The following is a 27,048-nucleotide window of genomic DNA, read 5'->3' as shown; positions in this document are numbered from 1 at the left end:
AACAGGAAGGGTGTAGTGTTCCACCAGGACAACGCCAGACCACACACTTCGTTGATGACTCGTCAGAAGCTACGGGAGCTCGGATGGGAGGTTTTATCGCATCCACCATATAGCCCGGACATAGCGCCAAGTGATTACCACCTGTTCCTGTCCATGACGAACGCCCTTGGTGGTGTAAAGTTGAACTCAAAAGAGGCTTGTGAAAAGTGGCTGTCCGAGTTCTTCGCAAATAAGGAGGGGGGCTTCTACGAGGGAGGTATTATGAAGTTGCCGTCTAGATGGAAACGGATTATCGAACAAAACGGCGCATATTTCAACTAAATCGGATCACTGTAACACTTTTTATAAAGCATTGAATAAAGAGCAAAAAAGCGGAAGGGAGATATTTGACAACCTTATATATGTATATACAGATGCACAGGCATACATAGATATATGCATATATATGTATACACTGGCATGCCAAGATATGTATGCTGGTGGGGGGAAGGGGAGCTCGCACGTTTGCATATTCATGGCAGCTCGCATTATTAATTCATTTTGCGCAATGCGAAAATTAATTAGCCATGAAAAGTGAATCGACCGCAAAACAATTCCAACGGCAATGCATTCGCATTTCCAAATTGTTTATTATACAATTAAGGAGAGAAGAAACCTGGCCGGAAGAGACCAGAGGCAAGAGACAACTAAACCTCCAGCTAGGCAAGGGAAACGTTTTAATTTATGGCCGAGATGTCTCACACCGAATGAATGGAAACTTAAGTATGAGCCAAAATACATGTGTTGTCATTAGCCAATGATTTAGCCATTGAATCAAACGCATAAATATTCTTTCTGGGATGGCTCTAACTGATTGCAAATTATTATAGTAGCAGTTTTGCTTAAACTGAATAAATTGAAGGCTTTTAGCCAGAGATATATGGCTTAATAATGCGGGTAGAGTGGAAACAGAAGCTGCCTGGTGACATCAGAAGTGACAGCAAAAGTGGGTTATAAATAGCCTTCAGATGCCACCCTAATAAGCCACAATTTGCGGCCAGATTTTCCATTTTCCATTTTCCATTTTCCATTTCCCATTTCCCAGTTTTCCTATTCTTAGTTTTCCCCGCGATATTTTGCAATTGACGACGTCATTGCGACGCGACAGCGCCGTCGACAGCGACAATTGCATTTGTGTGCGAACACGTGCCGTTGCACCTCCCACGTTGCCAACCCTTTTGGCCAAAACTAGCACCCCCTCTACCCCCTTACCCGGACCCAGTGCATTATCTCTGGTGAGCGGAAGTAACTGAGCTAGTGCGCATGGCGAGAGAGAGAGAGCGGAATGCATTTTCATGGCTAGCGTTTGTTGCGCAACATTCGCTTTTGCCGGCCGGCGCATTGCTTGCTGCAACAGTGTGGCATCCGCATCCGCAAGTACTTGTATATGTATCTGTATCTGTGTGCTGTAACCTAGAAAACTGCAGGCACCCACACACACACACTCACCCTTTGCTGGGCAGCGGAAAAAGTACAGCCACGACAACAGTTGCAAGCGCGCCGCCATTTTGTTGTGTTCTGGGCCATGTCCCGAAACTAGGCCAATTCGCCGGGCTGCCTCTGCCTCTCGGCCATTTCTAATTGCAACTCATTTGCGGGAAAGTGTGTGAAGGTTTTTTTTTTAGATTTTAGCTTCTAGCCAGAATGAAATCGAAATGAAAATGAAAAAGTTTTTCGGCTCGTGGCAAAGGTTTGCCAAAAGATGTTTCGCAAACATTTGGATTGCATGCCAAGCTGCCACAATGTTGTTGCCGCAAGATGGCTCGAATGGCAATTTGTTCATGTCCCGAATGGGGACAGGGCGTTACAATAGAGAACACGGGGGCACATAGCCGCATAGTATATAGGCGAGATGCCATCTGATGCGATGCCAGGCACATATTGAATCCGGCCATAAGCAGAAGGCCGGCAAAGTGTGTCAGAGGCGCGGGCCACAAAAACCCAATGCCAAATTCCGCATTCGGCAATGCGCTTTTTGTTTTTTTTTTTTTTTTGGGCTGTGCCAATGCGGATGGCAAAAGTGCACTGAAAAAATAAACAAGGCGGACATCTATAATTATTAAAAGACATCTTTACTGCAAGTTTTCTTGCCTTTTTCAAGGCAAATATAGCCAGGAATTGGCCAGGTTAAAACTGCAGCAAACCAGAAACACACACAGACACACACACTTGGTAAAATGCACAGCGAGAAACGAGGCCAAACGATGAGCTGAAGCTATTGGCTCGAGTGTCCGCTTCGTTTTGTTTCGTTTCGTTTTGTCACCTTGAACATGAAAATTGGCGCTGCATTTGTTGCTCTTGCCATTTAGCCATTTAGCCGCTTTTCCGTTTGCATTTGCACTTGGCACAGATCGAGAGAGCCCGGCCAGGCCAGGCCCGGTGGAAAAGTCAACAGAAAATATGCATTTTTCCAATACGGAAAATCCGGGGCAGCGCCACCAACTGCGTATTTGTTGAGTTCCATTGGTGTGTGTGGCTTTGCCTTAGTCACATTTGTGCAATTATGACAAATTTATGAGTTCGTTTCTCCCACACAGATACACAGATACTGACACGCACGAGTGCCTGTTTCTGGGCACTCCTGCAACTGACTTTTGACGGATTGTGGCAGCAATTTCCTTTCGCATTTTCTCATTTCGAGACCCAACCTGAGACACTTGACAGATTTGGCGATTAGTTTCAAAACTTAAAGTTTCCTTAAGTGTTCAAGAATGTGTAGAATACTTGCATTTTGCAATTCACATTTATATTGTTAACCCTTTTTTGTTGGCCCGCTGAAATCTGGTTCTAGGTGTAGGCTGCCCGGCTGTCAGTCAATTGCTCTGTCATTTATTCTGCTTAAGGTGTAATTACATTTGTGCCCAGCTGGTTTGCTTCTCAGTCATTACTCATACGCCCCGTGCCCCCGTAAGAGCGCGACTGTTGCCTTTGCCTTGTTGCCTAGCCTTTGAGCCAACGCAGCCAAGATGTCGACACTTTGGCCAAGTCATTTGCAGTCGCTAATGCCCCACAAATTGCACATCTAAGGGACCTGCCAGCGAATGGCTTTTAGCAGAACAATTAATTTTTTAATAATAACTCAATAAAGGCGAGCGCGCAGCTAAGAAAAATGACTTGTAGATAAATTTAAATCGCTTCCTAATCAGAATTCAAGGTTAACTGCCATATGAGTGAAATTAATACACACACGATGCTGATGCTGAGCTAATGCTGATGCTGATGCTGACGTCGATGCTGGTTTGCTGGTTTTATGTACAAAGTGCCGAAGGCAGCAATTGTTGGTTGCTTGAGTATGTGCCTTGTGGTGTGTGCGGTGCGGTGCGGTGTCGGTTCGGTGTTCACTGCACGGTGTTTGGTGAGTGTGAGCGTTGTTGATTCAAGGTTGTAGCTGCAGAGCCATAGCCCCTCAAAGGGGCACTCGTTCACATTTTAATTAAATTTTGCCATATATCTGTTGCTGCTCTGTCCCGATTTCTTTCTTATTTTCTGTCTCTCGCAATAAGCCAGCAGAAAGTTAAGAAATACAAGGAATATGTACAGGCCAAAAGCACAGGTGGTACAGCACAGCAAAAAAGAATCATAAATATAAATTTAATCTTATTTAGTGAGCGGCGGGGGCTTGTTTAAAAATAAATGGAAATGCAGTAGTTTGTTCTTCTCCTCTACCACTGCCAGCTGCCATCTGCCTCTACCTCTGCAGAAAGCGCGAACATTTGTCAAAACGACCGAAAAGGCCATGCCGCACACCAGTACAGTGAAGCACCCATACCAGCAACCTGGGACACGTGTGCAGCGCCATGTTGGCTGGCCGCGAGTATAGTTTCCTCCGTTGTTGTTTGTGTTTCAACTGTCAGGCATTGCGAAAGCTTAATGCCAGCTAACCGCAACCGCTCCCCCTCCACCCCCTCTTGCACCGGCTCTGAATCATCGCCGTGCACCCGCCGCGCAGTCTGCTCGGCCCGTGCACTATAATTTGCCAGTTTGCTTTGGCTTTGGCTTTGTTTTTGCCTTTTGATATTATAAAACAAATTAGTTGGAAAAAACTATGCTATACTATAAGTCGGAATTTGAAAAGTTTTATACTTAGCGAGGGCGAAAGGGGTGCGGGGCACTTGGCGTGTGCAATTAGCCGCATCTACAAAGTGAATGGTGAAACGGGTATCAAAGGGTTGGCCCAATTAAGGCGAGCAGAGCGAAAATTCAGTGGAAAAGTCTGGGGAATTTCAAGGGGAAATTCTATATGATGTTCAGCACCAGCTTAGAGGTTACTTTTCTCAACAGTTTGTCACCACAAATCGCACATACTAGCATGCAATCGTGGCCGAGTGCATTCTTAATTTCCCCTCTAGAATTGACTTGTGGCCTCACCACTCAAGCACCCCCAAGCTGTGGCCAGAGAAGAGCATATGGAAATTTATGAAGGAGCGTTTAGCCACCCATTGCGGTTGCCTTGGCTTTTCAGTTAATGGCTGGCAGCCTTGCAGGCGGCAACTGCAATGGCAGTAGCAGTAGCAGTGGCAGTGGCGAAAAGGGCCTTGATTAAAAGGCAACCGCTGTGGCAGGCGACCCCGATTGTCACGACAAGTGACGGTGGCGGTAAATGCACATAAATCTGCATTTAAAACAATAACCCGCAGACAAAAGCCAGTGAGTAATTCCTTGCACTTTATTTTATATCATTTCATTTAACTCCGTGACACGCTGGCAAACCGAAGGTTAATCATAAACTTCCAGCATCCCACAGTGCGTATGAGTAATATCGCATTACGTATACGCCACGTGGCCGCCTTGAAGAGTGCACTTTGGTGCGGCACATCACATAGCCAAACAAACAGCTGACAAACTGACAATAATTGCGCACAATTAGACATTAATTGCATTCGTTCTCAAGTGATCGCTAGCTTCAGCCCCCTCGCCCTGTCATCCATCATCCATCCACCATTCCATCAATTCATCAAGCTATCAAGCTATCGAGCTATCCAGCGACCAGCTGGCTCGTATTTTGAGATGCAAGATGCGGAAATGCGGCATATATCTTTTCAATTAACCAGCCACGCCTTGGCAAAATAAACTTTTCCATTGTGTTCGTTTGTGCATTTGTTTGTTTGCATCCATCCATCGGACCCCCCAGCCAAAAGTGGGCGTGGCTGTCGGGACTCTGACATAAATTCAAATGCGCACTCCCAGCCACACAAATATAGCCACAAACAGTCAGCAAAAGCACAAAAAATGACTAACCGACAGATGGAGCAGGAAGTTTTTGACGCTTTTGGCCAGCTATTTCGGCCATTGGTTGTGCAACAGGTATGGAAAGTGAAAGTCCAGCAGCTGGGAGTGAAGTCTTGAAAGCGTCTGACTAATTGAAATGGAAAATTGCTTGAAACTTTAATGTTTTTGTTGAAAAGTTTAAGTTTTTATTTAAAACCACATTTGTTTTAGCTTCCTCGATAAACAATTTATTTATTTAAAGTCTCTTGAAATTCTTTCAGTGCTTTTGGGCTTGTCGGTATGTAAATAAAACAAATAACCACCATATGAAAATCTAATCAGACTTTCAAGGTTAACATATTCTAGCTGCTGTTGCTGCTGTTCACTTTGATATTTGTTCTTCTCATTGTTGTTGCTACCTGGTCGTTTTTAGGGTTTTGTGTGTTTGCTGTTAAGAGCCCTTAAAAGCTCTAAACGAAATAGCCAAACACACAAACGAGCTGGCACATGCTAGGCGAAAAAGCGTAACTAGTTGGGCAAACAACCGGCCGACTGTCAGCTAGAAAAAAAAATGAGAAAAAACACTGAAACTGAAAAGCTGGGACGGCTGTTGCGTAAGTTTTGTTTCGGTTCTTGATTTCAGGCGTAGGCCCTTAAAGTTCAAACATAATTAATTAAAGAGCCAACTCCACAGCCAACCAACCGTCTGGCTGTTACGTCGACCGATATTGATTTTGTTTGCCTAGAAGCGTGTGTGCCTTTGCTGTTGGCCAGTACTTCTGGGTGAAGTTAACGAGCTGCTGACATTGCCCTTTTGTGTGATTGATGTCGTAGCTGTTTTTTGCTTTTGTAGCTCCTACGACCGGGAATCGTTTTCGACATTTATTTGATTTTTTTTTTTTTTTTTTTTGTGGATGATATTTGTGATGCCCTTGCCGCTGCCACACACGCTGCGTATGAGTAATATCAAGTATACGTCGTGTGGCCGTGCCAAGAATAAGCCGCTCGACATTTACATAATTATGGCAATTAAAATCTATACACAAAGTTGCAATTAAAATGCAGCAAAGCGTCACGCTCCACCGCCGTCAGCCCAGATTCCTCTTCTGACCACATTCCACGGCCCCTTCCCCCCTCTTATATATATGCATATGTATAGGTATATAAAATGTATCACATAACTCACCTTTTTCTTACGCTCCTCCTTGAAGTCACTGACAATTCCCTCGTCCGAGGTGGACACGGATGTTGTGCGTATGCGTGCGCTGGCCGCCTCCAAGGACGACATGGCTATGGGACTGTGGTGGGCGTGGCCGTCGTCGCTCAATGGCGGCGAGGCAGAGCCGGAGCTCCAGGAGGCCGACGAGCTGCTGCCAGGACTCGAGCTCAGCTCGTGCCATTTGTCGGCTATTTGCGTAACGAAAATAATTAGTCATCAGGGAAGTAAGATTGTGAGGGATAGATGGGATAACCTACCGCCAAGTTTGTGTTCATGGGATTTAAGATTCATGAGAATCATGGCTGCATTAAGTTCGACCTCCTTGCTGGGACCGTAGTCCTGGTGATCGCTGGGCGGACGTTTCCGTGAGCTGCAATGAAAGAATTGAAAACATTTTAGAGAATGACCTTTATCCCTTGTTTGGAAAATCAATTTTGTGTGTCCCAGTTCTAAGACATGATGTTATCAGCCACCCCCGCATAAACGATAAAGATATAGACACGCAGGCATATCGGCAGCTTTAGCTTTCCGACTTCAAAGTGACCGCCCATGGCTGTTTTCGTTGTAATTTGCACAACAATAATGCGACGAGGTCTTTGCAACGATAATCGCTCCGAGCGGAATCGGAATTTCAATGCAAAACATGGCGAAACTATTTTTCCATTTAACTCATTTCAGTGGCCATTGTGTTTGTTATTGTTTCGTCATTAATTGGCCTCCTTCCTACGTCGGATGGCTGGGATAGCTAGATGGCTAGATGGATGGCCTCACATATTTGAAGCTATTGAGTGTAGATTTCAGATGGATTCTCCACGCAACGCACTCGGCTTGAAGCTAACCTTGGGACAACCTTCAGTGGCCAAAATCGGAGAGAAAGGGATATTGCTTTATGAACAGCGCTTTTTACGCTTCAGATATATATTTAAACACAAAGGCGCCCCAGAACGCTTAAGAATGCAGCCAGTTGGATGGTGAGAAGGCATTGAAATAAAGACGCGACAGTCGTGTCATAAATTCAAAACATTTGAAACGGAAAAACTGATTTGGAAAATCCAGCGCCACACAATCATGCTGAGTGGCAGGGACTGAGTTTGAGTTTAAGCTTTTGGCTGTGCACATAATTGAGCTAAATGCCAACAATTGAGACGTCGTCATGGCCATGGCCATCGTCGTCGAGTGGGCGATGGCTGAAAGGGGGATTTGGCCAAACACTCGCTGCGTGCCGGGCTTAAAGTTTGGTGGAGCAGCGCAGGTGCCGGGCCACTAAGAATAGCAATGGTTTATGGATGGTCCAATGCAGTCGCTGCATCAAGCAATTATTGATGCTTAGACTTAAGCGGCTTATTTGCCAGATTGGTACTGTAGTTGCTTTGCAGCTTGCCAAAGGAACTCTTTCCTAGCTATGCAGGAACTTTGCTTTTGTTATCTCCCGGCCATCTACTGCTGCTGCTGCTGGGGCTCAGGGCCAAAACATCTCGTCCCGACCAACAAAACACAAAACACAACACTCGTGCTCGGCCCCCTCCACTGTAAAATGTGAAAAGCCTCGAGCCATGAGACTATCCAGGCCCAGTCTGGCATCCTTTCTCGCTAAGCTGTGGCTATAAAATTTTATTACACTGCTACCTGGTTTTAGCCTTTTGTCTAATGCTGGCACCTCTGGATTTCCGCTCGCCAGTCCCCCAATTAAATTTACTAAACTCAACGATAAATTTTTGCCGCAGATCGTTGCTAATCGCATAAAAGTAAATTCGCGCATAAATCGCGCATTTTCCCCGACCATTGCGAATCTGTGGCAGCATTAGCTCCGCCGATCCGACGATCCGGTGATCCGCCGATCGGGACTGTTTTCCTGCTCATTTCAGCCAAGCCGGCCGGCAAAAGGCGCGTGCCTGACGGACATGACCGGGGCTGAGTTTTCTTTTGCCAGAGGATTGGGTTTGGAGGCCAGAGGGGTCGGACGGTAAAGGGGTTTAGTCATCACGATGCGGCCATTTAATGCGCACAATCGGTACCGTTAGCCAGCAGAGTTTTCTTTTTGCCTGCTTTCCGCCCCATTGCGCAGCGTTCGTTGGAAAAACTTTAATAAACTGCAAGAGCATTTGTGTTGCATTGTGCTGTGGCAGTTGCTTGGCTTGAAGTTGCTTTTGACCAGGTCTCCTGTTTTGGCTAACTCACTGCGTGGCCGCACGTAAATTGCCACAATACGGGGGGTGAGGGCAGCCGCGAGGGCGGCGACCTGGCCGAGGATCGGTGGTGGTGCCGCTGCAACGATGTGGCGCGTGATTGAAATGCGATATATTCGCGCCCGATTTTGGGGCCAGCATTTTGAGCTTGAGCCTGGGAAATGCTTTTCAGCCATGCTTTTCACCTGGTTGGCCCGCTCTTTTGCTGTTTTGCTGTTTTGTTGGCAATTATTTGCCCAAGTTTGTTGGCCGCAATTGCAACTTAGTTTGCTGGTTGCATGCTGCATGTTGCTCTTGCCCAGGCCGCAATAAAAACAAGAAAAAAGAGGTGTTGAAAGCAAAATTACATTGCAATGTCAGGAAGTAAGAGAGATGCGATATGATAGGCCAAAAGGAGGATTAGCTTAGCCAAGACGTCTTGGAGTCGGCAGACTTGGTCGGCAGTCGGAGTCGGAGACGGAGTCGTTTGCATGCAGCGGCGAAATTAGCTGAAATTGCATGAAATTCACTGCAACTCGAGTTGATTTCAGTGTGCGGTTTTGCAATTAAAGCTTATTGAATTAGCCACGTGCTCGAGATTTGCTTTTGTTTCTGTACATTGTCTTTGGTTCGGGGCATGGGGAAACTTTCACCAAAATTGCATAGGGAAAGAAAGCCAGACCCTCAATGACTAGGAGGCTAGGGCTCCAAATCCAATTCCGTGGCGAGACAAAGCGACTCCAACAAAAAATAAAAAGGCCCCCTCAGATATCGGCCAATCGGCAATCGGAATCTAAAACCATTTTCAAGTGTAATTTATACGCAGGCAAACACAAAGAATGAAGCCCCCTCGAAATGGCACACAAAAAACTGAAGCAAAGTCGTTGCCTGATTTCTGTGATTAGAGCCGCAGAGAGCCTCCAACTTCATTGAGGGTTTTTGTGCTTTCGCTTATCAGTTTGCACGATAAGAGCCAAGATTCTTTGAAAACACACACTCACACTCCCACACATATCTCCGTTTATTCAAGCCAATGTCAACACAGCCCCAACAAAAGCGGAAATGTTGGTCCAAAAACAAAAAGTGGTAGAAAAAAAAACAGCAAAACAGCAGAGGAGTCGAACAAGTGAAGGTAAATACGCTTCAGACAAAAGGCAATCGGGTTGTGACAGGTATTTGGCCAAAAAAATGGATCGATTTGAAAATGTTTCTTGCAAGGTTTAAGCCATAACTACAATATTTTTCGTTTTTAGCCAAAAAAACCAACCAAATCTGTAGCCAAAATGTCTAAAACTTGTACGCATTTTTATAGTTTAATATTTCTTTCCGTTTTATGATTTGTTTTTTTAGTTTTCTGGCCCATGACGTAGCCAGACGAATTTAGTAATTTTTGTTGATTTTTTTTTGCTTCTTTTATTTTGATTTTTATTTTTGGCCAGGCCCGAAACGCAGACAAGTGCCTCGCATGGTTGTTAGCTGTTGTTGTTCAAGGTGTTTTTGCATTGCGTGAGGTGAGTCAATTTTTGGCCTCCACCACCCACTCACCTCCTTGTCTCGCCCTTTGACCCCCAGTTGTCTCTTGTGTTTCTCCCTGGGAGTATTTCCCACATGCCACAATTTTATTTGTTTACTTTGTTTATTTTATTTAAACAAGGCGACCTCTTTTTTGTTGTTTTCGCTGTTAATTTGGAGGTTTCATTTTTTGTCGCTGACACACATAATTTTTGTATTTTTTTTCCGCTTCTCCTTTGCCTCTTCTCTCGTTTTTTTAGCAAAAACGCACAATAAAATCGAGTTGAGCAAATAAAAGCGTGACTTTCGGCGATGTGGCCTCACGGCCAGGTAGCGCCAGACATTTAAAGAAATAAACAAACAACGAAAATCCACAATTTTTGCAGGTGAGCAGTGCACAATAAAAAATCAGGGTCTTCTTGAGGTTTTTTAAGGAAGGAATATTTTCAAGATTTCTTTCCTCATATTTCTCCAAGTGTAAATAAAATCGAAAACAAGGCTAGAGCATACATTGTGCGTATGGTAACTGTAAAATGTGTGTGTTTTTTAATTCAATGGCGCAGGTCTTCTCATCTCTCTCTCCCTCTCTCTTCTATTTTATCAGGCCATTTATGGTTGTGTGCGTGCCCGTGTACGACTGTGCGTATGCGTGATGTCTGTTTTTTTGCTCTGGCAAATGTTTACTTTTGGTTTATTTTGATTCGGGCCTCTGCTAATTTCTCGCCGCCTTCCGCCGCCTCAGATAACGGCAGCCGGCGACGGCGGCGCAACGTCAGAGTAGGCGTAGTAAATAGTTATGCTGGCATTGTTATTTGTTTTTTTTGCCTCTCTCTGTAGTTTTTTTTCCCGGTGCGTAGTTTTTTATGGTTTCTTTTTTTCAGATTGTTATTTCGGGTTGCTTACACTCGGGGCGGAGCACGTGCTCCCGTTTTTTTCCCACCATGAATGGAACTTTCTTGCCGCCCCAAAAAATATGGATCGCACCGGTGGGTAGTTCGTTTTTAAATTTCTGTGTAGCTCTGCACAGCAATCGGCAACTCAATTAACATTTGAAGCCAACGGTATTATCATTTCATTTTACTGCCAATGCCAAGAAGGAAGAAAGCCATCCGAGCTATGGCAAAAATCTGAATCGGAAAATCGACGGGCAAAAGACCAGAAAAACATTTAACAGCTTTCCTTTCTTGTTCATTTTCGGCCGAGGGACCCGACCCACATCGTTTACATAGCCGAATGGCGCTTTAAACATTTTTTTTTTTTGGCCGGCCAGGTCTATTTGGTTGGTAGAAGCTTGCCTGCCTGCCTCCTTTCACGTCGGAGAGGCTCCACGCCTTTTAGAGGCTCATTTGCACAAATTACTGGCATTGCGACAACGGCCAAGGAGGAGACAGTTGGGACAACCGGGACAGCTGTGGCACCAACAACAATGCAATTGTCTCTGGAAAAAGCCAAAGAAAAAGCCATAGTCATAGCCATAGTCAAAGGCAGAGCCAAAGCCTTGGCCAAAAGGTAAAGGCAAAAGCCAGGGAGAAGAAAAGCCAGCCCATGGAGACATTGTCACCACATTCCGGCAACGGAAGCCAGCCGGCGACCAAAGCAGATTGGCTATCGCCCCATGGGCCCAGTTTGCCTTCGAAAGGCCCAGACCCCGACCCCGCCTTGAAGCCCCCTGTAGGCCGGGCCTTTAAACCACGTCCTGTGTGTCTAGGAGTCATGAATAAAAATCGTATTAATTCCGCGCCAATGTCGATTCTGTTTCAGCCATTTGGCGTTTTTTTCTTTTTTTTTCCAATAAAAAGTTAAGGGCTTTAAGGGTATATTGGTTTTAAAGATTTACAAAAAAATAAAAATTTCTTTATGAGATTTTATTCCGCGAATATTTCTGAAACTCTTCCTTCCCCCTGAAGTAGGCAACATATTTTTGAAAAATTCCCCAAAACTAATCGGTATCTCATAGTCTCCTTTGGGGTCCTTGTATCCTAGATTTTCCATTTCCTTTTTTTCAATGACTGCCGGAGGGCCACAGGCCTCAACTTGAACTTGAGCGGATCTGAGCTGGGCTGAGAGGTGTGCCCCATGGGCTTATTGAAAATGCGCGGACATGAGCGGCTTTTGAGCTGCTTCTTCGGCTTCTGGTATACCTGGAAAAGCGGAAAGCAGCTACCTACCAAGGGGGCTACCAGAGTTTTCCCCAAGCTACTGGCTGCTTCTGTTGCTGCTGCACCTTGCCTTTGGGGGCCTACTGTACTTGGCCAAAATGTCATTAGCCATGGCCGACGTTGTCGTTGCCATTTCCACTTTCTATTGTTTGTGTTTTTCTTATTTTTGTGGCAAGAGGGGCAGCCAGAGCCACCAGAGCGACCAGAGGGGATTGGTAAATTGATAAATCGGCGAAATTCAATTTGAAATGTTGGCTGAGGATTTCCGCCGGGCGACCCACTCGAGGCAACAACGGACAACCAGCCAAACAGTCAACAACAAGAGGCAAGTAGCGGCAGTCAGAGACAAGAGCAGTACGTGTGTGACAGTCGAAAGGGCGTAACAAGCTGGCAGTTGTCACACACACACACACATGACACACCTGCCACATGCAACATGGACATATGCAAAGGCCCTCCTATGTGGGCCGCTGCTGTTGCGGCTTTGGTTGATGTTGTTGTTGTTATTGTTGTTGTTGTGTCGCCTCCAGCTGCTTAGCATGCAGAGCGGCGAGCGTCAGGAAGCATTGCTGCTTCAATTGGCTGCACAATTTAGCGGTACTCGACTGACCAGGCCATGGGAAATACCCACAGTAGCCGCCGGTGCTACAGTGGTTAGAGCCAGCATAAAAATCCACTTTAATATTAACTCACACCTTATAGAGGCTTTAACTATTAGCGCCCATCAAATACCATTCGAGATGGCCAATTAAGAGGGTCAATTAAATGAAAATCATAGGCACTTGGCCCACCATGCGAAGCCACCATTCGGCCCAGTCCAGTGCAGTTCGATGCTGGCGGCAGTTGTACGTGCGTTTGCTTTTACAGTTAAGTTGCCACTGCAACACCATGCACTTTGGCTAAATGGGTTGCAGACACACACACTCGCACACACACACAACCGGGGGCTGACAGAGATAGAGTGGGATGAAGACTTGCTTGCCCCAAACACAGTCCCAGAGCCAGCGAGGCCGCCTCCTGCATTTTGATGACCCGCTCGCTGTCTCACTGGCTCACTGGCTGGATAGCTTGGCCAACATTTAATTCAATTAACAAATCGCGACAGCTACAGCCCGACAACAGTCCAACAGCAACGGCGACAGCAACAATAAACAAGCCAAAACAAAATGGGGGAAAAGACCCTGTTTAGACCCGCACTTGATTACCTTAGTTAGAGGGGCCCAAGTGCAGGGCAGATGCAAAGTGTTTTGATTCCATGATGAAGAGCGGATGGCAAAGTCAAGGTTCGCCATTGCCATAGCCATTGCAGTCGCATTCGTATTCGTATTCGCATTCAAATTTGCCAACGTGACATGGCCATTCGAACAAAAGGTAAATGACGGAACCTTGTAGGTCACTGATGGAATGACAGAGCCCCAGGGCTCGAACAGGGAAAGAAAACCAAACAAAGAGACTGGGCTTAGACGCGAGATTGGAACATGCCAGTGGATACAAGCTAATGGCCAACTTCCAACATACACACATCTCTCATAAGAAAATGGGGCTTAATTAAAGCAAAATGCTTTGTTGGCTAAAAGCTACACCACTTTCGGGCAGTGCACTCCCCAAAGTCGAAATCTAATTGACACAGCCCAAAACGAACTGATGGATGTGGCTCCAAAGTTTCTGCTGGAAGTTGAAGTTGAAGGAACTCGAATCCCAATTGCGGCAACCGCAGGCGAAATAAGCCAAATCCAAATCACTGTACTGGCCAGGCCGGGCCAGGACGGGGCCAGGCTACGCCGCTAGAAGGCTAGAAATCTGTAACTGTAACTGGAAATTACAGTGCTGCGCTGTGGTTTGCCTGCCTTTTTGACTTGGCCAAATGACTTTTTGCAGCAGAGTCGGAGTCGGAGTCGAAATCGGAGTGGTTTCGAAGTCATTTGCTGTCAGACATCAGTGCCAACACCCGCAGCGTTTTTGCCATTTCAATTGGAAACAACTCAATCAAATTGCCAGCCTAGACCTGGCCCGGTCATTATGCAGCTAGCTGGCTGGCTGACTGGCTGGCTAGCTGGCCTGCAATTGCCCACAGAAACGGAAAACATAGAGAAACAATTCAATCTAATTTTTGCGCACATTTCTTGTTCTTCGAAATTTGCGTTTTTTCGGTTGCAGCTCGGCCGCAAATGTTGCGTGCAACACTCTGGGTCTTAGTCTGCTGCATTCAGGCAGTACTTCCATCTACCATACACACCCCCTTGCGTCCAGGTCCGTCCTGGCCTCCTTTTTGGCCAAACGGCCTGGTCATAAGTGTGCACGTTAAATTTTATTGCCTGCGATTCGAAAATCGGCACACTGAACGAATGGCCAGGAATCGCCAAACGAAGCCAAACTCTAATTTATGTGCAACTGTTGCTCATGTTGCCACTCAGACACTACTATTGTGTGTAGGGGATCTTTCGATTCTACATATTTCCCCCCGAAATGCCTCCAAAAAAAAATTTATTTTCTTGCCAACGCTAGTGTGTGCCCATTTCGAACGTGGACACAGTAGCCGAGGAAAGCCACTAAAAATTTACTAGCTGACGATAATGGTACATTCTGTGCAATGGCCCCTATGTTTCCCTCTATAGCTTGATGTGTTTTTCAACAGCTCCTTCCTTCCATCGACGTCAACACATTCGCTTTGGGGCCACCACCACCTCCTGATCACTATATCTTTCTAGCGGTTCAGTATTTCATTCAATTCGAAGTATTAATGCATTTTAAATTAAAAACAAAAGAAAAAGGCTGGCAAATGAATTAAATTAAAAGAGGACTATATATGCCAATGTATTAACACTATTTGGCCTACTAATTGGAAAGAGACCCAGATGACTGACCATAAGAGTGTCTTTCAGTCAACACTTTAGTTAGCAATGTTGGTAACCCACTAGTACTTTTTGTGGGGAATTCATGACCCTTCCGCTAAACCGCATCGATTCGGATTCCTTCTTGGCACGAAACTTCTTGGCCACTTTTCATAAGCGGTGAAAAACAAAACAACCCAAAAGGTAATGTCAGACCCAAACAGAACTGCAATACCATTTTGCTCTTTTTTTCTGTTTTTTTTTTTTTTGCATTTTTGTTTAGCGCTGCGATTTGAATGCAGAAATAAAATTTTACGATCAAACAAACTATTCGTGCAGAACATTGGGAAATTGTGTTTACGTTCATTGGAACGTTGGAGTGGTGCATGGGGAATGGATATAGGTGGGGGGTGGTAGTCATTCGCGATCTGGGAATAGAGTTGGGATGGAAGGGTCGAGGGTTTGGGCCCAGTGTCTCTCCACTTCTGACCGGGTGAATGCGAAATGCGAATGCATTTCAATAATTTGCCGTCGAGGGGCCGTCGCTTAGAAAATTATTATAAATTTTTGTTGTTGTTGTTGTTGTTGGTTGGTGCTCTCTCCCCCATCGTTCTTGCCCCACCATAGACCCCACCACTCCTCCCTCTCTACTCAAGTTGTTGTTGCATTGCCATTATCGTTGCCTTGCTGCTGGCTTTGTTTTTGTTCTGCTTCAATAATAATTTTGACCCACTTTTGCGCTCGACTTGACTTTTTATTGTACTGAAATTAAGTATTATTCTTTTTTTTTCGTTTTCTTTTTTTTTATTTTTTGCGAGCTGTTTTTGAGGGCAAGACAAACAGTCGCTCATAATAATATTTGTACATAGTCTTGGCAGCAGCAGAAGCTAAACAAAAAAATTAAACAACTGGCAAATATTTTTCAAGTCTCGGCTAATTGCCGCTGCCAGCCAACTTGGATTTGAATTCTGTTTTTGTTCCGCCATGCAACCACCCACTCTGCCCCTCTTCTGTCCAAAGAGTGGTTGTTGTCTTGGCTAATTTCTTGACGGAAATAAGCCATAGCCTTCAAAGCCATGACTAATACATTATTTAAAACCCCAGAGCGCTATACTAGTTGCAGTTTTCCTCAAAAATTCTTCTTAAATAATTATTATTCTCAGCTTGTTATTGTTTTTTTAGAATATGATTTTGTTTTTATTTTTTTATTGTTGCTATTCTGCTTTTCTTTGCTTACTGCAATTTTCCCATATTGTTTGTTTTTGCAATAAACAAGGGGGTGGAGGAGGCAGTCGTTGCTCCCCCAGAGGCGGTTGCTGTTGTTAATCATTGCAATTACAACAGCCAGCAGCAGCAGCAACGACTGCAGCAACGACAACAACAACGACTATAACTGAGTAACCTGGCCAATTGACGCTTACACGCTTTCATTAGACGAGCGACCCGAGGGGGGCTGATTACTGCCACTAGAAGGGGGGGGGGCTGGCTGCGAGAGGGTCTGGGGATCAGTCGAGCGTTAAAAATTAGCACTGACGCAACGCATTCGCCGCGTAAATTGACATTTACGCGATAATTACGCGCTTATTATATTTATTACCACTTTTTTTCCGCATTTAATTTGCTTCCATTTTTTACTCTTTTTATCTGTTTTTTTCCCCCTCCCATCTCCCTCCCCGGCATACTGTGGCTGTCATTCAGAGTTGCAATGTCACAAAGTGGCTTAAAGTCAAAAGGTACTTTTGGATCTGAAAGATGCAGACATTGAGTTTGGACAAAGTTCAAAGGAGTTGAAAGATATCTAAGAGCCCTTTTCGGAATACTATTCATTTGATGATTTGTTTACCCGGCTGATTAAGGCCCTGCCGGGAAAAAATAATAATGTTGTTTACAAAAACAAATAGAGGAAAACACCACCAGTGGGTGAACTATGTAAATTAATAATATTATAAAGAAACGCATTAAAAACAAAATTCCGATTCCAGAGGCGGGCGAGCACGTAAGCGAGAAAAGCACATTTTAGATTAGCAAGGCAAGGCTCCAGGTGGGGGGTTTTCGGGGCCTATGGAGGCCCGTTGATATTACGTCGCATTACGCGAGAAGCGCGTGGCAAGGGTGGGGTCGAGGGACGTGGTGGGGGGGATGGCAGGCGGTTTTCGTGCAAGGTGAGCGAGTTGTTATCATTACACGTGTGTATGTGTGTGCGGCATATCAAGCCACATAAAGAATATGGCGACGATAGACTCTCAGATACAGATACAGATACAGATACAGAGACAGAGCTAAAGCTACAGATACAGATACGCACGCTCACCAGCGTGCTCACAGCTTATTTGCGTATCTGTGTTGAAAAAATACTTCCGCATTCGTACTCGCATTCGAATCAAATGAAAAAAAAAACAAACAAAAATAAAAAATAATAAAAAAAAGTGGATAGTGGGATAGTGAATAGTTGATAGTGCTGATGGGGGCAGCAACACAGATAAAAAGCCGGCAAAATTCGGTTTCCGAGTTAGTTTTAGTTTTGGGTTTTAGGGTGGCCAGCTTGCCACATGCCACAGAGCTGGCATCGCCTCTTGCTCCCGCCAACTCTCTGGCATTGTAATTAATTAAATTAAACTGGCGCAGCGACTCGCGCTGAACTCAATTGAATTTTATTTGAATTTTATTACAGACAACGACACAAAAAAGCTGAAAAAGAACGAAAAGCTGTGCGGCGTGGAACGAGTTCTGTGTTGACTTTGCCTCTTGTGGCAATACCATTTTTTCATCAACTGCAGCATCAGAGATGTACTTGACAAGAAAATGGACTAGCTTGGACCTAATATTAAATATTTAGTTTGAGGTAATAATAAAAAAAAAACCCCTCTTGTAAAAATTTATTCAAAATACACTTTGAAAGTTACTCTTTTTCTCTCTGTGTAGCTAGATCGCTGCCGGGGTTTAGTTTTAGTTTTTCCAGCTGTTTTAAGTTTCGACTTTGGGCTGCGACGCAATTGAAGTGCCCCTAGCCCCCAGTCTCCTTCCCCTCTATCACCATGGCCACCCCTCTCTGGTGGTACTTTCTTCCACCGCCCCCTTTTGCCGCCCAACCGGCTGGCTGGACATGACGCGCCATATTTTGCAGCCTGTTCTGTGCTCCCAGTTCCTCCTACTTTTTTTCCTTCTTTATTTTGATTATTATTGTTATTATTTTTATTATCAATTGAGAACGTGGCCGGCATTCAGTGTTGCCTCTGCCCCTGCCTCCTCTGCCTTTTTGCACACTTGACTAATAGTTTCGACTGCGGCGCGCGAAGCTTATCAATTGAAATTGAAATGGAATACGCAACCATCGGGGGGGCTGTGTGGAGGGGGAAGTGACAATCATCGCCACAAAGTGCAAGCCGGCAAGTCGGAAATGGAATGCTCTACACCATTCCATAGATACTAAATGAAATCTTAATATCTCAGACTCTTATATCTTCCTAAAAATATTATCTCTAAGATTTTTTAGTTAGAAAGCATTTCCTCTCCTCTGATAAAGGGTATTAGTCTGAAAGAGATACCCTTTCCGAGTACCCGCCATCGTAATCAAATGTTAGTCTTTCTTATTTTGTATTTTTTTGTGTTTTTTTTTTGTCGCCGCCGTCTTTAAGTTCGACGTAGTCGTCGCGACGTCTGAGCGGGCAGTAATTGAAAATTTGAATTATTTTGCAATCAGTTGTCGTCCCGGCGGAGCACTGTGAAGGCGAAGAGTGGCCGGAGGTCTGGACGGGGTGGTGAGAACTCTTTATGTAAGTGCAGTTACAGCGGCGTCTATGCTAAATAGCTGGGCGTGGCAAGGGGGCAGCCGGCAAAATGACAACCGGCATGGCGGCAAGACAGCCCGACTGGATGGAGACACTATTTTTTTATTGATATTAAAACATGGATCGAGCCATGTCCGTGACTTGCTGGCCGGTTCCGCTAATTTGTCGCCACTTATAAATTATTGATATGGCCCAGTCTCCGCAGACAGTCTCACCAATCGTTGCATATTTATGCGAACAAGAAGCGAATATCGAATATCAAAATAAACGAGTGAAAACCGGCCATAGTTTGAGGGCAGTATTATGTGGGTAGGATAGACTACTATCTAATATTCTATATGGTATCTACTCACTTGTGCTGCGGCGTCAGCGGCGATGGCACCTCAATACTGTGTGTGGTGGTTCTGCGGCGGTCGCCACTCATGTCGGCGAGTCTGGCGAAGTCCGTGTCGCGATCCTGATCTGCTAGCCGGGCGGAGCGTCGCGATTCCAGCAGACGCACTTCCTCCAGGCGCTTCTTCAGCTCAATCGGTTCCTGAATGGAAAAAAAGAAAAAAAATTGAAAATAAATGAGAATTCACTTATCGTCGCTGGGTTGTAGTTTATTATTATTCTGAGTCATCAGCTTTTATTGAGCATCCCATTAAAAAATTAATGACCCAGTAGAGGTACTTTAAAGTGATTCTCAATCGGTTAATTGGCTTTTGCCAAATACACATTCTTTTTTTTATTTTTTGGTATCTGCATCTACAACAATGTTGCATCTGTCACGCAAGCGAAATGTTTTTTTTTTTTTTTTGTAAATAATAAGTAGGAATATTTCACTGGAAAACTAGATTTGATAAAAAATAGTGTTTCCGAGAAGTGAATTCCAATTAAATGATAGTTCACAGGCCAACGAGTCAAGGTTAATTACAGACCACGGTTATGAAGGGTGGGGGATTTCCATAAGCCCTCCTTATAGACACTACACACATCCAATATCCAGTCACCAGGTGAATATGCAAAAACTTTTGAGGCGCGTGGGCGCTAATTGAGAAACCAAGTAAACTGCAATCTATCAGATACCTTTTGTTAAGCAACCTTGAATGAGGTCACTTGGTAACAACCAAGCACGGAACTCGGGGCCAAACAATATAGATATAGATAGAGATATAGATATTTAGATATCCTTATGCAATCACCTTCGAATCCGAATTCAAGAACGCTCTGCTAGTGCCCTGGCAGATTCAGCTATTGATTGTGACACTTATTATGCCAAACATCTGCATTCAGTTATTTGTATATTGTACATTTATTTATAAACTTTTTTCCCCTCAACAACAACAATATTGCACTGCATCTCAGCTCAAAAGCCAGAAATGAAACGAACGTATGGGAAAAGAAAGTATTTAATTTATTTAATTTATTTTTGCTTGTGCACACACCAAGTACTTTTTGGCTAATTTACCTACTATGTATCTATGTGTTGGGGTATTGCAAGATTTATTACGGCCGCGATGGTCGATAAGATTAGTATTTTGATTTCTATTTGATTCGCCGAGTCTGTGTACTAATGCCACATATTTTTTTGTTGTCCGCGGCGACTGGCAATTTGTTGAATGTGCGTTAATTGGGCACAAAAAGCCGGCCGGCAGCAGCACCAGAAGCGGCAGCGGCAGCGGCAGCTATAACGGTAGTCAGCGGCACAAAATGCGTCAGCGAACGCGTATGCGTATCTGACGGATACAACGCACATACACACTTACGCGCCGCGTGTTTATTTTTAATTATTCAAATTTTCGCTTGATCTTTTGTCGGCCAACTTCTTGGCTGGCTTTGGTAGCACGAATTTGGGCTACTAGGCCTCGTTCCTAATTTGTTTTTATTCGCTCTCCCGCGCTCTGGGGATGGGTCGGCCGGGCCGGGCTGGGCTGAATGGATGGATGGCTGGTGTATCTGTCAGATACTTTTTCACTGTTACTTCAGAATCCACTTTCGAATCCACACACACCTCAACTTCCTTTTCACTCGCACTTTTCCCACTCCCACTTCACGAGCTTACCACCGGCACTCCACTCGCTTCAATATCCGAACTTCACTTGCACTTTTCGGCTCTCAGGGCTTTTTGGAGTTATTGGTAGTTTTTTTTTTGTTTTTTTTGTCGTTTTTAGCTTGCGACTTGCGGATGGCGAATTTGCGAATTTGTATCTCAGGCTGCGGTCTGGTGGTGCGAAAGGTTCGCGCGCGTTTTCAAGAATGATTCTGTGCTGCGCTCGCCGCGGCTGCCGGGGCTTCGGTTCGCTTTGTTGCGACTCGGCTTTTTCGCATTCGGCCGGCCTCGTTTGCGGCTCGTTCGGTCGCCGGCGTTTGGGGCACTCTCTCGCGCTCTCTGTTAGCCACTCTCTGTTGGCCCGCTCGCTGGCTCTACCACCTCCCCCTCCCACTTTGCGGCGCCCGCAGCGCCTGCGCCCTCGCTCTCGCCCGCTGGCATTGGCGAATTTTCCGGTTTCTCAGCTAGGTTTGTTTTTGTTTCTCTGCTTTGTGCTGGCTTTTCGCATGCTTTGCCGTTTTGTTTATGTATCTCAATCTGTGCACCCGCGGTGCACTGCTCCGCTCCTGCCCACTGCGCCGTCGCGTTCTCTTTCACTCAAAACCCTAACAATTGCTGCAAAAAAAAAAATCGCAACTCTCCCCCACAGATACCGGGGGGATACCTGCGGGGGAAGCAGATACAGCAAAGTAACTCACTCAAATCGGCGATTTACGTAACTCAAGATACAAGTGATATCGCTGTATCTTTGAGTTTTTTCCGCAGGTAGCTGCAGTTGCCGCACAACTTGCTTTATATAATGCTCTCTTGTTGTTGTTTTACCTGTCGTCTGCTTAGCCGATCAGCATCCCCGCACTCCCCCGGCCCCATCACCTTTTCGGCCCCTTTCTTTTTGGCTCGGCGGTTGCCGATCGTGTCGTTCACTTTGATTTAAGAGCAATTAACTTTGACTTAAGAGAAATATGTATCTTTGTTGTTTATGACGCTGCAATGCGATGACGAAAGCGCTTCCCCCCTGCCCAACCGCCCCTTTTGGCCAATTTTTTCTTGACTGCTTGCTGTTTCGAGCTGAGCTCATGCTGGGATTTTTACACTTCGCCGGGGATTTTAGCCGGGTTTAGGACTTAATGCCATCATCTTTATGCAGTGTTTATGACGGACACAGTAAAACTTGATGAAGCACTCGCACATCTAGTTCAGGCTTACAGCAGGGGTGGTAAGGGAGGTGGTCTTAGGAGGGGGGAATTTCGGTTTAAAAATTTAAAAATTTAAATATTTAAAGCTTACTTTCCTTACTTTAAATCACTTGTTTATCAGACATCTTGCTGCCATAATTAGGCCACTTCCGACACTTTTTGGCCAACATATTCGCTTTGCAAAATCACCTCCATCGATCGATCGATCGATCGATCGTCTGCCAAAAATCGAAACTCATTTAAACTCATTTAGCCACCGAAGGCGAAACGGAGAATATTTACGATTATCTGACGGATTTCGCATGCCGCTCATGTTTCCGGCACGCGTTCACGCATTTCAAAATATCACGAGATGGGTAAGGGGTACGGGGAGAGGCAGGAGGGGCAGGACAGGAAGCCCGACACGTTTGCCTCATATAAACATAATGAGGCTGTCGTGGGGCAAGTGACAAATTTTGCGCATGCGCCACTCCTGTGTGTATCTGACAGATACACGAGTCCGCGTGCCATCATTCGATCGTTCGCTGTCTGACCCTCAAGCCGGCTGAGCTACTACACCCCTTGCACCGCCCCTCTGGTGCGGTCTAGCCCTTATCTTGGTAGCGTGCTTATCAGGAGAATACAATTATATTCCGAAAGAAAGAAAACACACGGCACACATATGACTAGTAATCGGAGTCCAGTGGTATTCCCAGGCTGCAGTTGTGTGTTGTTTTTTTTTTGTCATGTTGATTTTCGGGTGCGGTTTTGCCCACTTTTGTGTTATTTTTCTGCCAGGGCACCGTAGGTACCAGATAAGGGGCTATCAACATTATTTAGTCAGCATAATAATCGGAACGAAATACTTTTGGTCTGGCCTGGAAGGGGAGTTGGCTTTGCAGAGCCAGAGACAAAGCCAAAGCTTGACGGTTAATCTTCGTTTTCGAGCGAATGACAAACAAGTTTCCACTTTCACTTGGAACACTCACAGAAGAGAAGAGACCCGATAACCCAGAACTGGTTCCAAAAGATTGCCAAGCAAACATATCATGTTTCAGCGTGGAATTCAGCGGGAACTCTTTCTTCCGATAAGGGGCGAGACCTTACTCAATACCCGCCAATACCCAGTGAAAACGGGGTCAAGCAACCCTCATTGAGAAAACCCAACAATTACCCAAACCATTTATTAAATGGGGAATGTTTTCGTCTTAAGTTTAAGACTAAAGTTTAACAAAAAAACCCACTTTGATCAGTCATTGACTTTATGATCATGCACCACCCGGGGCACCCCCTTTTGCGAGTTACGACAACAACTACCACCATTGACAGCCAGTTAAACCCAATTAAAGGCTATCTGCCGGAACGTATCTGTATCTGTATCTGCAAGTATCTGCGAGTGACCAGTGGGACAGCAAATTGCCATATCCATGTCAGTCGCACTCCAGGGTTTGTTTGTTTTCTGGTGTGGTGTTTTTTTTTTTTTTGTGTCTTTTTCCGTTGCCTCATTTGTTTGAGTTGGCCCAGACTTGGCCCAGAAGGTTGGCTGCAGCTAATTGCCCATTACCTTGGGCCGAGGCAATTTTTATTTTAAGGTAACTGCAGCAAGTCAAAGACTTTCAAATGCCAGTTGCCTGTTGCCAGCTGACGATGCTGTCTTGTGCAATGATATCTTGTGCACTTTAAGAAATACTATTAGCTTTAGAGCTAGGCCATTTAAAGAGGAGAAGTATGATTTTTTCAGTGTCCTGCAGTTGCTGCAAGAGTGCCCACGTGCCGAGTTGCAATTTGGGTTAATTGTCTGTGGATTAGGCAGCAGCAGCAGCAGCAACCATTGTTGCAAAGCCGCTTAACGCCTGGCATTTTTGACACTCGCTGCCAATATGAGGAAATAAGCACTGCAGTTTACAAAGTACCCAGTCTATAGTACCAAACTGTAAGTAGATTTGTAACCCCTTTCAGGCTGAGTCAGCTGGAGCCGCTGAACGATAATAAATTCTGCCATTGTCATTTGACGCGTTTCGAAAACGGAACGAAACATTCATTCGCCTTCCGTCCTCGTCGACGACGTCCGTCGTCCGTCTGGGCGCTTTGTTTTTATTTTTTATTTATTTACCTTTTGGAAATGCTAAACACATACTCGTACATGGCAATATCGGAATTTACGTAACGACCCGGCCATGTCTTGATCATGCAACTTCGGACTGCAATTGCGCTTCAACTTGAAATGGAAAATGGAAATTGAAAAACAGCCATCAGAAATCGTAATTGAATGAAACATTGTGAATGTTTTGATGGCTCAGATCGCACTTTGGTTCGGTGAGTCAATTGTGGTATCTGGATAGGGGAATCGGGATTGGGATAGCTTGCCGGAAGCATTCACACATGGGTGTGGCATTCAGTCGCCCCTGAGAAACTCATTCAACAAGTCGCGCAAAATGGAATTGAATATTGTTCGCATTTTTTTTTTCTGTGTTCTGTGTCTAAATTGAAAGCCACTTAACCCATTTTCAGCATAATGCGAAACAGTTTGAGCTGTCTAATGGTGAAGGAATGTGTGTGCCCCAAAACGGGGGGCAGCTATGCTTTATTGGATCAGAGATGCGACTGACAGAGTTTCGTATAAACAAGCCAGAAAAGTCATTAAGGAAACTGTATTTCTTCAGTATTTTGTGGGTCATTATATAAAGTTGAAACGATCGATGACCCAAATACACAGCGAAAAAAATTCATTTTTACTTTCGCAACTGATGTTAGCCTGGTCAGGTATATAGAGTGATGCAAGCAGTAAATCATAGATCTCTGATTTGCCGGTTACCGGTAATCGGTGGGTGGTGCCACCCGCTGCTTTGGGGCAACTTAGTTCAAGTTGAACACTTGGTGTTTAAGAAAAAAAAGCAAATATTATGCAAACAAGAGGCGCGGGATTATTGAAACATGACTGGGGATCTCAGTACGTGATCAGAAATAAAGCTTCAATTAAGCTATAAGACTGTGTATTTTGCTGAATTTTCCATACCACCATATAGACAGACAACTTTCCCAAAAGCGAAACGGAAAAAACATTTTAAAGTCAACTTTTCGAGTTTCTAAGTAGCACGTACGTAACGTGGCTAACGGTTAATTTGGCTGCAATTGTTGTTAGCCGGTTTCCAGATACAGCCGCTGCCTGTTGCCTGAAAATTTGAAACATAAACATGACTGTAATTGCGGCGTAATTGCAGCAAATGTAGAAGCGGAAAACGAAAGTGCAGCGAATAGCAGCAGCAGAAATCGAGCAAATCGAAGAAGCGTTTCTTCACATAATTGTGGCCCAAACCGATTTAAAATGCTTCACAATTTCAATCAAATATCAAACAAATCAAATCAAAGCGAATCGAATTTGTTTTAACATTTTAGAAAGCTCCCCCAACAAAAATAGGTGGGTGTGTTGCAACAATGGGTTTTAAAGTTTAGAGAAAATCTTAAATATTTGTTTTAAATTCTTGAACCTTAATTGAATCTCTATAAAGATGGTGATCTTGTTAAATTATTTGATAAATAAATAAATACTTTTTAGTATAAAATATTTCTTTGTGTGTTTTGGCGAGTGAAAGTAAAAAACCGAAAAAAAAGTGAAACAAAAAGCAAAGCCGCAACGTCTCGGCTTTCATGGGTATTATGAAACGCAGCCAGTCGGTCGAGCAGTTGGGAGTTGGAAATAGAAGAAGTGGTTGTGGAAAGGTGGAGGTGGTGGGGTGATTGGGGCAGGTGCTGGTGCTGGTGGTGGTGCTGTTTGGGGCCAGGTGAGCAGACAAGCTGCCAAGTCATGGCGCTGCGCAGCCGCCATTCGGCAGGTGCGAGAAACTCAAGAAAGAAACTGAGAAACTTTCAGACGCCAACGGCATTGACTCTACAAAAAAATCGAATTAAAATTCAAATTCAAAATTCAAATTCCACTCGTCTGGGGAGTCGATGGTGTGATGGTGTTGTTCGCACATTTTCGGCCAAGAGAGCATATGTCTGGAGGCCAGGTTGTTGTGGACGCATATTCGCATTAACGGTTAATTGCCAAAGTGGTTAACCGGCCAGATGATATGACAAAGATGGAGTACTCCAAATTGCAACTCGAGGCTAGGCCAGGGGACTGACTTGTAAAGACCTCGGATCTATAATAATAGCACAGTCGAAAGATAGGCCTTGCTTTGAGCCAAGTTAACCATAAAATACTTACATATTTCCTAAGTCTAATTGAAATATTTGAATAAATCATTCCCATTTAACTTCAATTTTTTTGTCGGTGCCCCGAAATTGTAGTTCGTCAGTTGCTGGGCGTGTTAGAAATCAAAGTGGTGGATGAAAAAAAACGCTAGGGGCATGCCACCGCTACTCTGTTGCTACTGTTGCTGCCTCCTTACAATTACCGTTATGTCTGTGCTTCGACTGTCTGCGTTTGTATCTGTGTGCAGTGCTCTCCCCTCTAGTAGCTACCTGCTGATTTCAAAACATTAACTTAATTTTTTCCCATTTTTCCTTCACCATAGCTCTGAAGCTCTGGCACTGGAATTAATTATGCGTTTGCGCTCAATTTGTAGCCCAAGTAATTTGCCGTCTCTGGCGTCGCGGAGAAGAGGCTACGGGCGGAAGAGTGGGCGTGGCTAGACGCTGTAGCAGGTGAAAGATTTGCGGGTGGCGTTGGAGTCTCGACACGGTTTCGGCTTTGGATTTCTGGAGTTTCACAACGATTCGAAATCGGACGGTGGGGAAGGCCTCTTTTGAAATATCTCCCGACTCTCGGCTTGGGTTTTCTTGGCCGAAAGTACTTTCTGGGAATGGCAAATAAAGATTTTAATTAAGCGATTGGCCGGGACAAGACACAAATCGATGGTCATAGTGAGTCGAAAATCGTTTTGGGCCTCTCGCTTGCTGCAATTCGGGGCTTTG

General features: G+C 44.8%; 1 protein-coding gene across 6 annotated transcripts in view; it reads right to left on the bottom strand.

The window, feature by feature from the left end:
• Window positions 1-27,048, bottom strand: part of Glut4EF (Glucose transporter 4 enhancer factor) — a 110,940-nt gene that overhangs the window by 37,939 nt on the left and 45,953 nt on the right. For 4 of the 6 annotated variants that reach the window (XM_070281641.1, XM_070281642.1, XM_070281645.1 and 1 more), the window contains exons 2-4: window positions 19,275-19,456; window positions 6,724-6,836; window positions 6,434-6,654 (exon numbers count right to left, since the gene is read on the bottom strand). In XM_070281641.1, coding sequence (XP_070137742.1) covers window positions 6,434-6,654; window positions 6,724-6,836; window positions 19,275-19,456 — 516 coding nt within the window. Of the gene's footprint in view, window positions 1-6,433; window positions 6,655-6,723; window positions 6,837-19,274; window positions 19,457-20,105; window positions 20,128-20,371; window positions 20,391-27,048 lie in introns of those variants that run through there. The other 2 variants (XM_070281644.1, XM_070281643.1) reach the window with 2 other exon arrangements.

This window comes from Drosophila bipectinata, chromosome 3R, assembly GCF_030179905.1.
Source record: "Drosophila bipectinata strain 14024-0381.07 chromosome 3R, DbipHiC1v2, whole genome shotgun sequence".
Classification (NCBI taxonomy): Eukaryota; Metazoa; Arthropoda; class Insecta; order Diptera; family Drosophilidae; genus Drosophila; species Drosophila bipectinata.
The sequence above is the reverse complement of the archived record's forward strand: the minus strand, read 5'-3'. Positions and strand labels throughout refer to the sequence as shown.